At 40.1% G+C, this 16,516-nt stretch overlaps 1 protein-coding gene across 2 annotated transcripts in view; it reads left to right on the top strand.

The window, feature by feature from the left end:
- Window positions 1-16,516, top strand: part of adcy2b (adenylate cyclase 2b (brain)) — a 70,608-nt gene that overhangs the window by 49,804 nt on the left and 4,288 nt on the right. The window contains exons 16-20 of one of the 2 annotated variants that reach the window (XM_065471223.1): window positions 3,766-3,903; window positions 8,286-8,405; window positions 8,793-8,977; window positions 13,175-13,259; window positions 15,226-15,384. In XM_065471223.1, coding sequence (XP_065327295.1) covers window positions 3,766-3,903; window positions 8,286-8,405; window positions 8,793-8,977; window positions 13,175-13,259; window positions 15,226-15,384 — 687 coding nt within the window. Of the gene's footprint in view, window positions 1-3,762; window positions 3,904-8,285; window positions 8,406-8,792; window positions 8,978-13,174; window positions 13,260-15,225; window positions 15,385-16,516 lie in introns of both variants that reach the window. The other variant, XM_065471222.1, reaches the window with a different exon arrangement.

Below are 16,516 nucleotides of genomic sequence, written 5' to 3'. Positions count from 1 at the left end.
GCCAGAGGTCAGAGGAAGGAAATAGTAACTCAAATAACCACTCATTACAACCAAGATATGCAGAAGAGTATCTCTGAATACACAAGATATCAAACCTTGAAGTCTGTCTGGTCTGATGAGTCTCGATTTCTGCTGTGAGATTCAGATAGTAGGGTCAAAAGTTGTATTGTTACTGACCAATGACTCCTCCCAGCAGGGTAACGCACCATGTCTCAAAGCTCATATCATCTCAAACTGGTTTCTTCAACATGGCAATAAGTGCTTTGTACTCAAACGGTCTTTCAGTTTAATAGATACCTTTGGGAATTAGTGGAACAGGACATTCTGCTCATGAATGTACAGCTGACAAATCTGCAGCAGCTGTGTGATGCTATCATGTCAATATGGGCTAAACTCTCAGAGGAATGTTTCCAGCAACTGATTGAATTAGTGCCACGAGGAATTAACCAGCCTGGTACTACCCACACGTAACTATGTTTTATATATATAGTAAAACGACAATGTTTTTTGCACTTACTACCTCCTACATAAAATGTATCTCTATAAATAACAGTGTAATTAGATCCTTTATACTTAAGAGATGGTTGATTATCAGAAAAGATTAACAGATGTTCAGCAGAGGAACAGCTGCTATCATTACATATGAGGAGTATACGAGCTAATCTACTCTTTTGTTCTCCTTCATAAATTAGCACATGCATGAATTCCCTGCTACAGCTAGCTTTCCAACGTAAGTATTGGTTTGGGTATCAGCCACAAGAACCTGACACAGGATTTATGGACAATCAATAATGGTTTCTCCCTTAAGAACCCATTTCCTTGTCCTCCTTTCTCTAGAGAGTATTATCACACAATAGACGTGGGTCACTTCTAGTTAGTGGGGAGATATCAATAACCGTGGGTCTCTCCTGACCTAGATATTCAAAAAGGAAAAAAAAGGAGAGCTTAAGTTTGATGAGTTTGCACTAACCATGATTTTAACAGTCAATATGTTCCCAGTTAAAGCTGCAGTGGTCATGCGTCTGACTAATGAGAAACCTTGCATGCTCTGTGTGCTTTGGTTCCGTGCGCCCGGTTGGGTTTGTGTAAGTCATTATTAATGGGGCATATAATAGCTAAAGGACATGTTCCATTCATCTGTGAAAGAGTGCATTACACGGTTATTGTGATCAAACACATTTCTTGGAAAATGTCTTTTCAAGTCAGATGAGCTTAGCTCACCATTTCAGCCAGAGTAGGTGTTTTTTGTTTTTTGTTTGTCTTCGTTCGTCTCGGAAAACACTGCTGTAGTGTCGCAAAATACAAGGACACAAAACAAAGCATGTGTGAACATACCGTCCGGAAGGGTGACAAATCAGAAACTAGCCGGCAAGCTAATATACACTAATATAACTTACTTTAGATCATATATCTGCCTGAGGTAAATTCATCCTGTGTCTCAGTGGAGACACAGGAGCTGCCAAATTTCTGCTCTTTTGTTTGTCAGCTTAAATGTATCATTTCATATATGCTGAAAGTGTCCTGAGGACATGGAACTATAGTAGTGTGGTTAAATTGAGCGCAGAAAAAGCACAAAATGCTCTTTCTCTGACAAAAGCTACAATTTGAAAAGACCTGAAAAGTTGTTGTTTTTTTTTTTTTCTTAAGAGGAGACCATAATTGTGTTGGATTTATTCTAGTATAAGCATCACTGCTTTGTCAAACAGATGCCCCATTGTCAAAATCCCCCTCCCTCCTCCTGGTATTGAATCCTCCATCTGAACAGGCCTCAGATAAATCAATGTTACTCTGTATGGGAGCCAGGGAGGACAATGTTCTTGAGTGGCCCCGTAGCTTTCTTTTTTCCCTGCCAGGCTTGTTGAGAAGTTCAAATTATTATGTTATTATCCACATCAGTCTTGATTTTTCTTGGGTCTATAGGGCAAAGAATAGACTTAATAGTATCCTACCTGGGTTAAATAATTCCATATCTAGCCACGCTGATTAAGGATCATTATTAATCCTTTTAACTATTTAATAAAACTGTGTAGCCAGGGAAAAGCTAGACCTCTCTCTTTTTGTAGCTTATCCTTTTATTAATGCTAGTTTCTGCTTGTTCTAAAGAAATAAACCTACTGATTGGTTTTCTGCTCTTGTTACTAATCAGGTTTGGGGTTGCCATTTGAAAACGAAGCCTTAGTAGAGCTTTCGTTGCATGTAAAAGCAAGCCCAACGTAGCCAATGGCAGCATTATTCCCTGTGTATGTACATGGGGATGACAGTTGGTCATTAGTGGGCACTCCAGGCTCTGCTTGCATAACCCTCTAATGTACTGTGTGCCAGAGCAGGGTGGATAGAAGTCTTTCAAAAGCCTTTACTGCATCTAAACTTATTATTAGACATGCACTGATCAATAAGCCGGTGATTGGAACAGGCTGGTGTCCAGTCGGCCTCTAATTTACACACGTCTGTTCCAAAACTGCCACAGCTTGAAATGCACCAACCCAGAAGGTGATAGTGTTAGAACAGCATGAATGAGTACGTGTGAAGGCAACACTGGCCTCCTCTGATAAGGGAGCCCTTATCAGAGGAATCATAACACATCTCCAGATAAGGAGGTCTGTCTCTCTCCCCCATCCCCAACTGTTCGTGGTAGATGTGTGCGTCTGCCTGAACCTGCTTGTGCCAGAGGTTTCTTATTGTTTAAAGGGAGTTTTTCTTTCCCACTGTCGCCAAGTTCTTGCTCTTGGGTTTGTCTGATTGTTGGGATTTCTCTGTATTATTGTAATGTCTTTACCACACAGTATTATGCACCTTGAGGTGACCGTTGTTGTGATATGGTGCTATACAGACAGAACTGAATTGACCAATAAGTTCTGACTATAAAATCAAATCCCATATGTTTGGATCTATTGCTGTTTATCAGTTAGCTCAGGTCACTGGTAAAACTCATTATTAATACCATTTAGTTGTTTTCTGCATGTCTTGTCTCATAATATATTTACATTGTATATTACCATACAGTATTACTGTACTCTACTGCAGCGGAACCCAACCCCTGGGCCTTGGACCAGTACCGGTCCGTGAGTCATTTGGTACCGGGCCGCGATAGTTGAGGCTTGGGCGTGAAATTTATGGTTTTCAGGGTTTCATCGTGATTTTTTATCGTTATCTCGGTTTCCCGTGTGTTATGAATAAATCTTCTTTTTTTTGGTACCGGTACTGGTTTTATTTTGTTGTATTTACTCGCGACACCTTAAAGACCGGTCCTTGAAAATACTGTCGGACATAAACCGGTCCGTGGCGCAAAAAAGGTTGGGGACCGCTGCTCTACTGTATATTACATTCTACCACATATGCAAATTTAATACACTGCTCAGCCTTCTAAGTAAAAGAGAGTCCAAAGATGGTCCTGCGGCCAGCATTACCTTCATATTAACAACAGATGGATGTGTAGCATGCATCTTTTCCAGTTCAGAGATCTTTCTGTTTTCTTTGAATTCCGCACACTAATTATTCCTATATCACAAGACACCACATGGGGATGAATGACCTTCTTGAACTTTTGGCATGTACTTGCTGTAGCTATATCTTTATGCCTTAGGAATCATCTGCCCTGGACTGTATATAAATAAAATAAATGTGACGTTTTAAATATACTGTTTTCCAGCTTACAGTATCATTTTTAATTAATCCCCAGAGGAAAGACGTGTTTCTCTTTAGCACTCCCACTCCCTGTTTCCTCACCTTCAAGTCATTCCCTCTGTTTCTTTGTATCCACAGCAGGGAAGGAAGGGGTCCTTCTGCTCTCTTACATGGTTTCCGACTTCTTCTCGCATCATCGTCACCAATAACCCCTGGCTGCGATTGGTCCTCACCATGACGACCACTGCTCTCGTGCTGGTCATGGCTGTCTTTAACATGGTGAGAAGCCAGTTTTAAATGTTGTGAATGTGGTTTGACTGCTGGTTCTTGGAAGTGCTGCTGAAGCGTCAGATCACTGTGCCATGCATTTTCTGATAAAAGCTGCAGTAGCACAGTGGATATTTCTGATGATTTATATGATTTGGTTTGAATAGACTGCACCAATACTAGCTTAAACTTTAACATTTTTATGTTGTTTTTTTGTGCACTGCAGACTATGTCAAGTTGAAATAAATCAGTGCTGCAGACAGAACAGCAGAAAAACAGTTGCCACGGGGTTGCAATCAAACCTTCTTAATAGTAACAATAATTTTAACCACTTGCTACAACTGAAGTTTACCAGTGTGTGTTTTTATAAATGAAGCTTTTGGGGAACTTTATAACTACAATGAATTTTCTTCAGTAATCCAGATACAAGTCTTGTCTCAAAATCAAAGGTCAGAAAAATGTCGTTACACCTTAAAAGGCAACTAGATCAATGGAAGTTTAAAACTTATAAGTGGGAGAAACAGGAATACTTCTCTAAGAGCAATCAGAGGTTTTAAAATGATGATTTAGAAAAGGTTAATGCCCTTCCTTTGGAAGGGTGTTTTAAGGAAACTGGTAAACCTGATCATGTGGTCGACATAATGGATTCTATGAATACCCAGATTGTTTCGAAGAGGGAAATGGTGCCCACAGAGCATAAACTGAACCTTAATGGTCATTCCTGAAAGACAATCGTGCGTAACATAAACATAAGCCAACCCAAAGTCATCCCCCACCAAGGTCTTCAAGGTCAACTTAATGATTTAGTGGTTGAAAATTGAACAATTGATCAACATATCTAAAGTATCTTATAATATGGTATCTTAAATATCATGTCACATTTGATCACTAACCTCTTCTTCAAGGTCAATAGATTGATCCGAAGGTCAGAGTGATAATAATACGATACAGAGCTATTTAAAACTATGTTTCTTACTGCCATTGTTTGTATTGACAACATATAGGCATATAGGGAATGTGAATATGTGGGGATTCTAAATATCACATTACTTTGGACCTTTGACCTCGTCTTCAAGGTCAAATAAGGCCAAACTTTGATAAAATGCCTTTAATTTTTAAAACTGTGATTAAAACTCTTCTGCCTTTGTTTGTGTTGGCAACATTTAGGATACAATACTGATGTATGGGAATTATTACATTGAAGTAATGCATTAAAGTCTGCATCCAAATATCATGTCACATTTGACCTCTGACCTCACTTTTACATGTCACACCAGCCATTCTTTCAAGTTGACCCAAAAATGTGTTTTTACTGCGCTACAAATGTCTTAAAATATGCTTAGAAGGGACAACGAAAACAAAATGAGTATGTACAAAAGGCAGCACTATTCCCTTAAAAGTAAGTACTGCCCAGAGCGTGGCAGAGGTTTGCACTCTCTGAGGTTTCCCTCCAAGGAGCAAGACTTTATTGTAAATCTTTGACATTTTTCTTTGAACATTGGATGCTTTTTCACTCCCTTTCAGTCCAGTCCTTGTATGTCCTCGTGTTTTCCCTGTCTTATTGTTAAGTCTCCGTCTGTGTTAGGTGTTCTCATGTTTGGTCATTTCCTGTGTTATTTTGGTACTCTCTGTCTCATGTGGCTGTTCAGTTTTCTTTCCCCGAGTCTTGTTTCCCCCGTTTGTCTGCACCTGTGTGTTCCCTACAGCTGCCTCTAGTTCCCATTATTCCCTACTGTGTGTGTATATGAGCCCAATCAGGCCTTTCTCTTTTATCAGTAAATCGCTTTACCCCTCGCAGGGTGTGTCCAGTCTGCCTTAGATCCTGTTATTTACACTTGTAATATTTTCAGTCACTTTTAGTTTGGTTTTCCCTTCCTAAGCATTTTCAGTTAGTTCTGTTCCTGCTCTCCTTTCTTCCCCCAAATTTGTTACCCTTTCGTTTTAGACTGTTTCAGCTGCCATTCAATAAAGGTATGCTTTAATTTCCATCTCACCTGCCTATGCTAAGTCTGCATTCGGGGTCCTGATCCACAACTCATGTCAATAAGCTTGTTAGACTTGTCTAAACTATAAGCTGTATTTCAATAATGGAGAGATCACTTGGAAGAATTTGACATGATGTATTGAGATAGAAATTAATGTATTTAGTAATTAGAGTCCAATCCATCATGTTAGAACAGAATCCCAATGGTGATAGGATTTAGGACAGGACCTCCCAGAGTCTAGACGCTAGTGGTGGTGAAGAAAGTCTAAAAGAAAGAAAGTCTGAACACAAAGTGGAGGCCGATAGGCTCAAAGAAGGCAGGCGAGAAGATGATTGGAATAAAGTAATGATATCATTATTTAGATTGACAGCGTGGGAACGCGGTAGATAATGTCAACAGAAAAGCAGCCGAAGACCAATGAAAGCAGGCAGATGACTGATCACAGATCTTCCTTATTGAACTTACGCATAAGCTTCATTTCTATGTGTGTTTGCACATGTCTCAATAAATTTTCCTAGCAAAACATTAAGAAACTGGGGTTTCGCAAGACTTTTTCACATCACTGTACACAAACATTAAAATGTGAGTACACAAATATAAATGCACGTGAGCCTTTCACACTGTTACGATGGCCCAAAACAACCCACACAGGAGTAATGCACAAAGAAATAAAAATAACATAAAACAAAGTCTGTGAAGAATAGCTTTTTCTCCCCCAAATTACACCTGAAACCTTCACACTCCTGGCAGCTAAATGTCATGTAGCTGCAGGCAATATGAGTAATTAGAGAGCAAGAGTACAGTTCCCGTGGCACACACAAAAAACTTGCTGTTTTATATCACTGGCGCACACTTTCTGCAAAAAAAAGGGACCGTCATTATAATCTGGGGCTGTACTGTTCCACATAAAACTGGACTATTTCTATTTCATTTCATTTCCCTTTAGTTAATGCATTCAGCCTGCGTCAATCAGCTGCTGTTCCTTTGAAAATTGTAGAAGAAATACACAAGATCAAAAATACACATTCATTATTTACTGTTTCTATTCTATTTTTACCCACTTGATTACACCACAGCAGCTGTGGAGGTCAATTGTACCACTGCTAAGGTTTTTCTCCCAAAAGCGATGGTTGTATTTTTTTAGCGTTGTGGTTTTCCATACAATATGTTGTCCAGGTCAAGCATGAGAGTCCGTGCTTATGGTGATTAAATGGGGGATTTCTTTCAAATGTTAAATAGACACGCTGTCAGTGTGAACAGCATCATTTGGCATGCAGCAGGAAACAGGCGTGAAATGTGTCACAGAATATGCGCATTACACATATATGTTATACAATAACAATAAAGGTGAAATCTTTAAAGAATTTTGCTGCCAAAGTGTAAAAGAATTTTTCAAATGCTGTTTCTCTTAGAATGACTTCTGTTAAATGATGGAAACAGGAAATTCACTCCCAAGGCTACAGTGTTTCGCTGAATTAGAGATTAACTCTTGGAACTGATCCAGATTCACGCCTATAACAAAGAATTGAGATGTTTCAGAATGTGATGCTCATACATCAGATATGTTCACATATACTTATGAAACTGGAGGCTTTGCCTTTATTTTCTAAAGGAACCGTCATAAACTAATAGATCGTCTTATTTTTGTGCATCTCTGGACTCAATTCGTGCATGATGTTGAGGTATGCAGGTGTCACACCATAGCAAAGTATTACACACACCTTTGGTTAAAAATGTAGCTTACTTCAAGTTACTGTAATCTAATCCATTTATACTCATAATCAGGTTTGTGGGCTTGGTTCTATTTCTCATGATAAGAGAGTTTCTTTAAAAATGAATAGCTTCAAATTGCAATCAAAGTTGTTAGCCAGTAGCTCTTTGGGAATCACCTTTTTCATGGTAAAATGCTATTTTATTCCTGTCAAAATGTGTGTAACCTTTGGCATTGCCATATTCATAGGTTCAGCTAAAGTAATGGGAACAAATTATGTGTTTTTGTGACAGGCTGCTAAAAACATAGTGCCTAAAGATACAAATTAAATTGGTTCTTTGCTCAGTTGTCTGTTATGTGTAGAGAAAACAGAAGTTCATTTCTTGAGTTTGGCACCTTTTTATGCTTGAGTGATTCACTGGTCAGTGTTAAGTGCTCAAACACATCCCTCTGAAAATGGTCTGGCACCGGACTGGACTGGAATGAAAAAGCAGCCAACGACCAAAGAAAATGAAAGAAAGAAAGGCTAGAGACTTATGTGATGTGACTGACAGAAAATAATTTAGAAAAAAAATTGATGTATTTGTTGATTGATATTTTTATATGGATTTGTATTGACATTGACATTGAAGAAATGTCAACGCCTGTCATGTTTTACTTTCTGTATATTCTGCTTGGATCTCTTTTGGTTTTGTTAGTTTTTTGTGGAGGATCCTGGAGGACCTGTGGATGACATCCTGCCAACTGTGAATCTAACCAATAACAGCCAGCTGGACTACATGGTGGACAACACAGGCAAAAACAAGTTTTACCTGCCAGTAAGTACAGCAGTGAGAGGTCAGCAACATGACCTGCAGAGAAAGTACTGCGGCCACCTAAAATGACATCTAAACAAGCAAAATGAGACATCTGTGTCTCTGCGTTGTGTTGTGTTGTGTTATGTGTCCAGCTCTGTATCTTTTCTTGGACTCTAGTAGAACAGGTTTGTAAGATCTTGAGCTGAGCCTTGGTGCAGCCCCTCAGTTCATCGTCTATCAGAAACAAGCTGTTTTAGCTGTGCTCCCTTTAAGGCAGCATTTGGGACCTTACAAAACTAAAAGTATCCCACATTTTTATCAAAGTATGCAATATAACTTATCAGTCACACACCACAGCACATGCCATATTGGGTCATCTGTTGTTGATGTTCCTTTACTCTCTTTCAGTACTTTATCTACTGCTGTATACTGGGCTTGGTGTCATGCTCCGTGTTCTTGAGGATCAACTACGAGCTGAAGATGGTGGTGATGCTGGTCGCCGTGGTAATCTACAACATCATCATCCTCCAAACACATGCAACTCTACTGGATGGATTTAACAAAGCCTTATACCGCACAGATAAACCAGACAGGTACCTGCATGCACTCGTTCTCCCTTCTTCCTCCACACATCCTTTCTGCTTCATTATTTAGGAAATAATGAAATCATTCTTAGGCCAACTTTAGGTTAATATTATCTGTTTGAAACCCTCCGTCACGCTGACCCTGCAGCCTGCTCACATCAGTAGAAAAGAGCTTATTAAAATGACTAATGAGACTGGACCACGGGGGAAGACTGATGCTGAGGCAGCAATATCCCATGTGACTGTCGATCAAGTGTAACCCCTGGAGATGGGGATGATGAATGGCAGCAGTTTGTGTTGATGGAGCTCAATTCACTTTTGACTGACAGCTAGAGTCTCACTGCTGACAAAATCCCATTATGCAAAAAGTTTCCAGGGCACCTAGAGAGACTGCGGAAAGAAAAACTTTTTTTCTCAAGCTCATATTTCTCCTTTTGTTTCTCTTCTTCACCTCGGCTTTTATTAGCATGAAGAGAATACTGCTTTTGCCAGAGCACGGAGGCAAGTAAATAAGAATAGCAATGAAGTGGAAAAACAAAAAAGAAACAGACCAGGGCTGACAAATAATAATTTCCACTTTAGTATCTTGAAGGAGAACTTTAGGTGTACTGTCTGTGTTATAACAGGCACAGGATTACATATCCACAGTCTGTTGAGCTATAAGCTACAGCTACTAATCATTAAAGTAAGTTGATAAATTTATAGTTGATGTATTAAAAATATAGAGGAGTGGGTGCAGGCTTTCTGACGTTTTTAAATACAGTGGCCAGGAAGGATATCTCCCTTCTGAAAAAAATACATTTTAATTATATGACTACACACCAGCCACACAAAGTACGCTAGGAGAAGAGAACGGAGGAGAAGGGAAGTTGTAGGCCTTGGCGTGCTGTGAAGGCACATTTCAATTCATGCCTGCCCTTTTAAACTGCAGACATGAAATATTATACCTATATTTTATCATCGGAGAAAGGGTCCCCTTTACCAAAAAAGGGAAAATGTAAAAGAAAGAGACAAGCAGTATTGATAAAATGTCATCTTGTTCCTAACCTCAAGTCTGACCTCCTGAACCAAAGTCAGGGCTCTAACACATGAACATTTGCATAAACATGCTCATTTATTCCCCAAATTGTCGCTGTTACCTATTGTCAACAGATTAGACATCCATGCATCCTTCTATCCATCCATTCTCTACTGCTTATCCTTCTCAGGGTCGCAGGAGGGTGGAGCCTATCCCAGCTGTCTTAGGGCGAGAGACAGATTAGACATGTGACCCTCATATCTCTGGACAGTTGACGATGAGCTGGCTAGACAGCAAAAGCTGCTTTTCAGCTAAGATTTTGCCAGCTAATGTTGGACTTGAAAGTCCCTTAAATCACACTTTCCCTGTGATAAACTGTCTGATTACATTCTTACATCATATGAGAGTTTATTCACGAAGCATCAGAGTCCAACAGTGTCCCACAGACTTATTTAAGTTAAATGTAAGTTAATGCTGGCTAGATCAGTGCCTAACAGCAGCTAAGAGAGGGTAACAGCAGCTAGCAAAAGCAAAAACAGCAGTAGTTATGAATAGAAAAGTTCGGGATATCCTCAACGACTCAGTCAAAAGTGAGCTTCACTGACTCATCAACTTGTTCGTTTCAGAGTCCCTTCACAAAGTTTTACAGCTTCCTCCAGAATATAAAAAGTGGATGTTTCTCACCCAACACTGACAGCTGAGGTAAACAGCCGACTCAATAGGGAAAAACTTAGAGGTCAAGAGTCATGTTGCTGTCTGAGTACACTTACTACAGATGAACCACAGCCAGGGTCTTTGAGTTAACTCAGGGGTCAAAATATAAAGCACTGCATAATGTTTAATTGACCTTATCTGTTTTCTGAACCCCGTAGCCATGACTGCTATGGGTTTCAGTCTAACCTTAATGTTTTTTCTCTCTTTTGGCTAACTAAAATGTGTTTGTCCTTTAGCATCTACCATTACTAGGATTATGAACTTAAATTAGGAGGGGCAGCAAAAACAGAATTAAGCTGACCACAATCTACTGGTGAAATTTTACACAAGGTTTAAATGGGATAATAAGGGAAGTTTTCAAAAAATGAATAGATACAAAAAGAGAAGAATCTAGCAGTGCTTGTTCATAGTTATGCCAATTTATAAAAACTGTGGACACTGATTTTTTGAGGCTAATTGTTTCCCAAATTCATTTCGGTTTCTTCAAAACTAGACGGAGTCTTAAAAAAATAAAACTCAATAGAATTACTGTTTCTTAACTAAAACAAAAAGCTTATCAACTCAAGTAATATCAAGTATTCTAGAGACAAAGATAAGACCATCTTACTGACAGCTGAAGCTTAGCCCAACTGAGTGATGCAACAGGACAATGATCTTAAGAAAAGCAGCAAAAAGAAAACAATCACAGTGCTGCGATGGCCCAATCAGTCCAGACCTCAACCTGACTGAAATTCTGCAGTAAGATCTTAAGAGAGCTGTGCATAAACGAATTCCTGCAGATTTTAATGAATTGAAGCAACACTGTAAAGAAGAGTGGACTAAAATCCCTCCACATCGATGTGAGAGACTGATAAAGCCATACAGCAAACAGTTACAAAGAAAAGGCCAAACCTAGCAGTCAGTCAGTCCTTTTGAATAACCTGACAGCATCTGAATGTGACTTTGTGACTTAAGCACCCTGTGCACTTTTCTGTGAAAGATCTGCACGTCTGATCAGCTTTTATTATTTCCAGTAAGATTTGCACATTCATCTAACAACTAGGCAGCTGCAGCAGCACCTTAGCACCCAGCGACACACAAACACACTCACTTTGCCACTTTACTTAGTGACAATAGCAGAGAAAACTACAAGCTGAAAAGTGTGGTTACACGTAACTAGAGCTGATGCTGAGAATACTCATTTCCACAAGTGCGACAAGTGTTTTCTCTCTCTCTGTCTCTGCTGTTGGTACGTTTGAATGAAGCTGTGAGGAACATTAACATACAGATGCATGTTTTATCATAGACACAGATGAAGCATTGTCACAAACCCTGTTGTCTAGGCCAATATTGCCAAAGGTATTCACTCACCACCCATCTAAATCACTTCTATGGCCACAATTATATAAAATCAAGAAAAAAAACTGCACCTGCAAACATTTGTGAAAGAATGTGTTGCCAGTGTGGTACATTGATAGGATGCCACCTAAGCAGTCGTGAAATTTCCCCACTACTAAGTATTCCACAGTCAACTGTTAGTGGGATTATAACAAAGTGGAAGTGAGTGGGAACAACAGCAACTCAGCTAGGAAGTGATAGGCCACGTAAAATCAGATTCGGGTCAATAGATGCTGAGGTGCATAGTCCAGAGAAGTCCCCAACTTTCTGCAGAGCCAATTGCTACAGACAGGAAAACAGTACCCTTCTGACTGTGTTGTGCCAAGCGTAAAGTTTGCTGGAAAAGGGATTATGGTGGGGGTTTGTTTTTCAGGAGTTGGACTGGGACCCTTAGTTCTATGAAAGAAACTCTTGAAACGGTTTGGAGCTGGCCGCTTCCTGTTACAACACAGCAGGGATGAGTGAGTTTGTTGTGGTTGTACTTGACCGGCCTGCACAGAGCCCTGACCTCAACCTGATGGAACATCTTTGGGTAGAATTAGAGCAGAGTCTATGAGCCAGGACCAAGGTCCAATATCAACGTCTGACCTCACAAATGCACTTCAGGAAGTGGTCAAAAAATCCCATAAACACACTCCTAAACCTTTAGGAAAGCATTCCGAAAAGAGTGGAAGCCATTATAGCTACAAAGGGTGGGCTGACATCATCTTAAACTATGAATGAAGAATGGGATGTCATTCAAGTTCATATGAAGGCAGATAACTTAATACATTTGGCAATATACTGTTTATGTATATATATTAAAACTTATTTATTTATGGCCTTAGTTTAAAAGGGCTCAGTGATTTCTAAAATAATAGTTGGTACCCATACTTTTTACCAAATGTTACTGAAGCAGGAGGAAAAATTGCATTTTATGGGCTTTCATGTGGATTCATGCACAAACCTGGTTTACCAGTAGCTCTTTTCCAGCAGTAGGATGGAGTGTATGTGTGATGGAATCAACGTAAAGCACAGTTTGTGTGTGAGAGCATTAAGCTTTTGAATTTTCAGAATAAAATGCTGAATGTTGTTATAGCATTTTCCTCTCCTTACAGACCGGGAGTCCTGAAGGATCTAAAGACCATGGGTTCTGTATCTCTGTTCATCTTCTTCATTACGCTATTGGTCTTAGCCAGGCAGGTGAGCAGCTTCCTCAAAGTGGTCTCGTGTAATTTTTTCCCTTTGAACGCCACGATTCTTTTCAGGTCATTCAGCACAATCGCAGAATCAGCGACTGACTCAGTGGAGCAGAGATGTTTTTGGGAGATTTAGCCCCGGTTGATCTGGAACGACTTTTATGACTTTGTAGAAATTATTCTGGAACAGATGAAAGACAGTTAAACAGTGTTGGAGGACTTGGCTCATTATAAAGAAAGATCAAAATATCTTTGGAGCATTAGATCTGCCAGTTTGGCCCACTGCCTCCATCTCCTCTGTGCCCACCATCCTCACTTTATAAGACCCAAACTCATCTGACACACATTGGGTGTTTGTGTTTTATCTTTTTTTTTTTTTTTTGTGAGGTATACCATCCATCATCTCTGACCTCAAAGCTGATGTTCGGGACAGAAGGACAGCCACAAGAGCTTTAGTACCCAAACTGGGGCTCCTCTGAGAGGCACAGTTGGTCCAAACTAGCTCCCTGTGTTGTTCTCATTCTGGGTCACTCTCGGCAGAAAAGAGGGGGGACTTTGTTATGGAAACACAACTTTGCTGAGTGAAACTCTTTGTCGCGTACAGATCATGAGGTAATTGGGTTTATTTTTTTTTAACAATGCTTTTGGGTTATTGAGAAATATCATTTCTAAAACAGGTCAAAAGGTCTTTCGAGTGGTATTGCCCACATTTTCCACTGGAGTTGGCTGTATATGCTTTAGGCTGCTATTAAGAAATTTGCCTTACAAATTCTTCATCTTTAGCTCTAATGAGGCTTTTCCCAGGCATTTAGTCAAAGAGAGAGGAAAGCAGGTTACCATAAACAAGGCATCTGTAATTCATCCCTGAAGAACAGCTGCGCAATGGAGCAACACTCATTTATAGGCTTTTTAGCTGGTTTCTAAACAGCATCTGATATGAGCTCTACTTCTTTCGGCCTACTTTTTCAGCCTAAAAGAGGTACTGGAATTTATTGTGCCACAAAACTGTACATACTCATACCGTGCATAGGCGCATATATACATGCGCACGCACAAGTGGTTCAGACTTGCTGTCCTCAGAGGGCAAGAAGCTCCTCCATATTTGCATTTCAGCCTCAGGCTATCAACACTATAGCGCAAGATCTCAGCGCAGAGCTGTATAGGCCCTCACTGTTAGTCTTCTAAATTGGCACCATACTTTAATCTCAGGGGAAACTTACTCAGTGCACACATACATCATCCAGACTGCGAACCACACACATGAAGTACATCTCGAAGGACACTAAAAATGCTCCCACGCACACGCAAACACACACCGTAGGGGCCAGCCCACAAGAAGCTTGCAGCGTTCACATACATGAGAGCATAATGATGGTGCATTCAGGGGATGCTGCCTGATGCACACACACACACTCCTGGGATGTTTTGACCTCCCTATATGAATCTTCCTGACATATTTAGATGGTTCAAAACTACCTCAAGCATGAATAAGCAAAGAGCAGAAAAACCAAAAAAAGCAGTGGCTATCTTTTATGCAAAACAGCCCTGTCTGTTCTCGATTTCCTTGAGCCATCATAGCGGAGCTTCACGCATTGTTTCATTGTTGTATTATTGGAACTTTAATTTTCTATGAATACCAAGCATGCCCTTTAGTTTCAGTCGGTTAGGTTGCTCGAGATAGCCTATGAAGTTTCCGTTCAGTGGCGATGATTAGAATGGGATACGGGCAGCCGGTCGCTGAGAAATGCTCCCATATCATGGACGAATATATGGAAGATGTTTTTACAGCATCCTGTCTGTGATTAGATTTGTGTTATAAAAAATGAATATTTGCATTTAACTCTAATTTAAAATTTGCTTTCTTCTCTGTGTATTAGTTGTTTTTTTCCCCTGTTTTTGGTTCAAGTTTCTACTGAGAGCTGGGTGTGAATGACGCTGGTGTCTCTTTACTCTGTGTCCTCCTGTAACAGAATGAATATTACTGTAGGTTAGACTTCCTGTGGAGGGATAAGTTCAAGAGGGAGTGTGAGGAGATCGAAACCATGGAGAACCTCAACCGGGTTCTGCTGGAGAACGTCCTACCAGCTCACGTGGCCGAACACTTCCTGGGACGAAACTGGAAAAATGAGGTAGAGTGTTGTATTGTTATGCATTCCTGTTCAAGTGTACCCATTGTTAGCGCTAGTACTATAGAAGTAAAGCCTTCCGCGGTTTATTAGCAGATTTATGGACATTTAATTACAATAACCAGCAGTGAACCTAAAATTAGGATACGCATTACTGTGTGCTGAGACTGGACTGAGTTAAAACTCAATAAATGAGAATGAGCTTTCATGCACCCATCTTTTCACCTCGAATAACATCCCTGCGTCATTTGTTTTCCCTTTTCAACTTTCCCGAACCTTTTTTCAGGAGGTGAAAGGCTTTAATCAAAAAAAAAAGAAAAGAAAAGAGTAAAGAATAGCACATTGTGAGTGTTATGTTCTGAAATCAGCAGTTTCCCCAGGAAATTACTCAGTTGGGCCAAAAAACACTGGCTTCCCAGAAATATTAAGTACTGAAATGAGATTTAGTACTTAGAAAAGAACCTGTTTCCCGCTGTTTTAAATCTTCTTGCTTAAGCTAATATAGTTGTTTTTATTTCATATATACCATGCAGGAAAATACAAAATATCAAACTAATTGTGTAAAGACATAGTTCAAGTCGGCCACAAAGCCGAGCTCAGCCGTTATCCCAGAAGAACGTTGATCCTGATGTCAGCCCCATCACCATAGATACAGCTGATACCCTTCTAAAGACCCAATGAGCAAATTTCACATAGGCCCCCGTCACACAGGCCTAGAGACCAGTCAGTGACTGTTTGGGAAACACTTGTTGCTAGGGAAAACTAAGTATTGCCCAGTCGGTTGGTGGGCAGTTGTGGAAGGTTTCTGGCTGTCGCTATGTGAAACTGGCCACGGCTAATATATGGAAATGGGAACCGTTCATCTAAACCTTGCAGCAGTAAGATGTAACTTTTACTCTGAAGGTGAACATTCCTTGTTCCCATTTTGCATTCCACTTTTTTAAGTTTCAGTAGTTTTTTTGCAAACAAGTTGGCATCTTCCATACAAGCTATAGGTGACCATGGCAATCTGCTGGCAACAGAAGTCATCGCAAGGAGGTTTTCAGTGCAGCACTTCATTGTGACCGATTTCAACCTGTGACAGCCAGCAACCACTTGCCAACTGGTCAGGAAGGTTATATTTCCTCCCAGCAAC

This window comes from Pelmatolapia mariae, linkage group LG22 (assembly GCF_036321145.2).
Source record: "Pelmatolapia mariae isolate MD_Pm_ZW linkage group LG22, Pm_UMD_F_2, whole genome shotgun sequence".
Classification (NCBI taxonomy): domain Eukaryota; kingdom Metazoa; phylum Chordata; class Actinopteri; order Cichliformes; family Cichlidae; genus Pelmatolapia; species Pelmatolapia mariae.
This window is presented reverse-complemented; position numbering and strand designations above follow the sequence as displayed.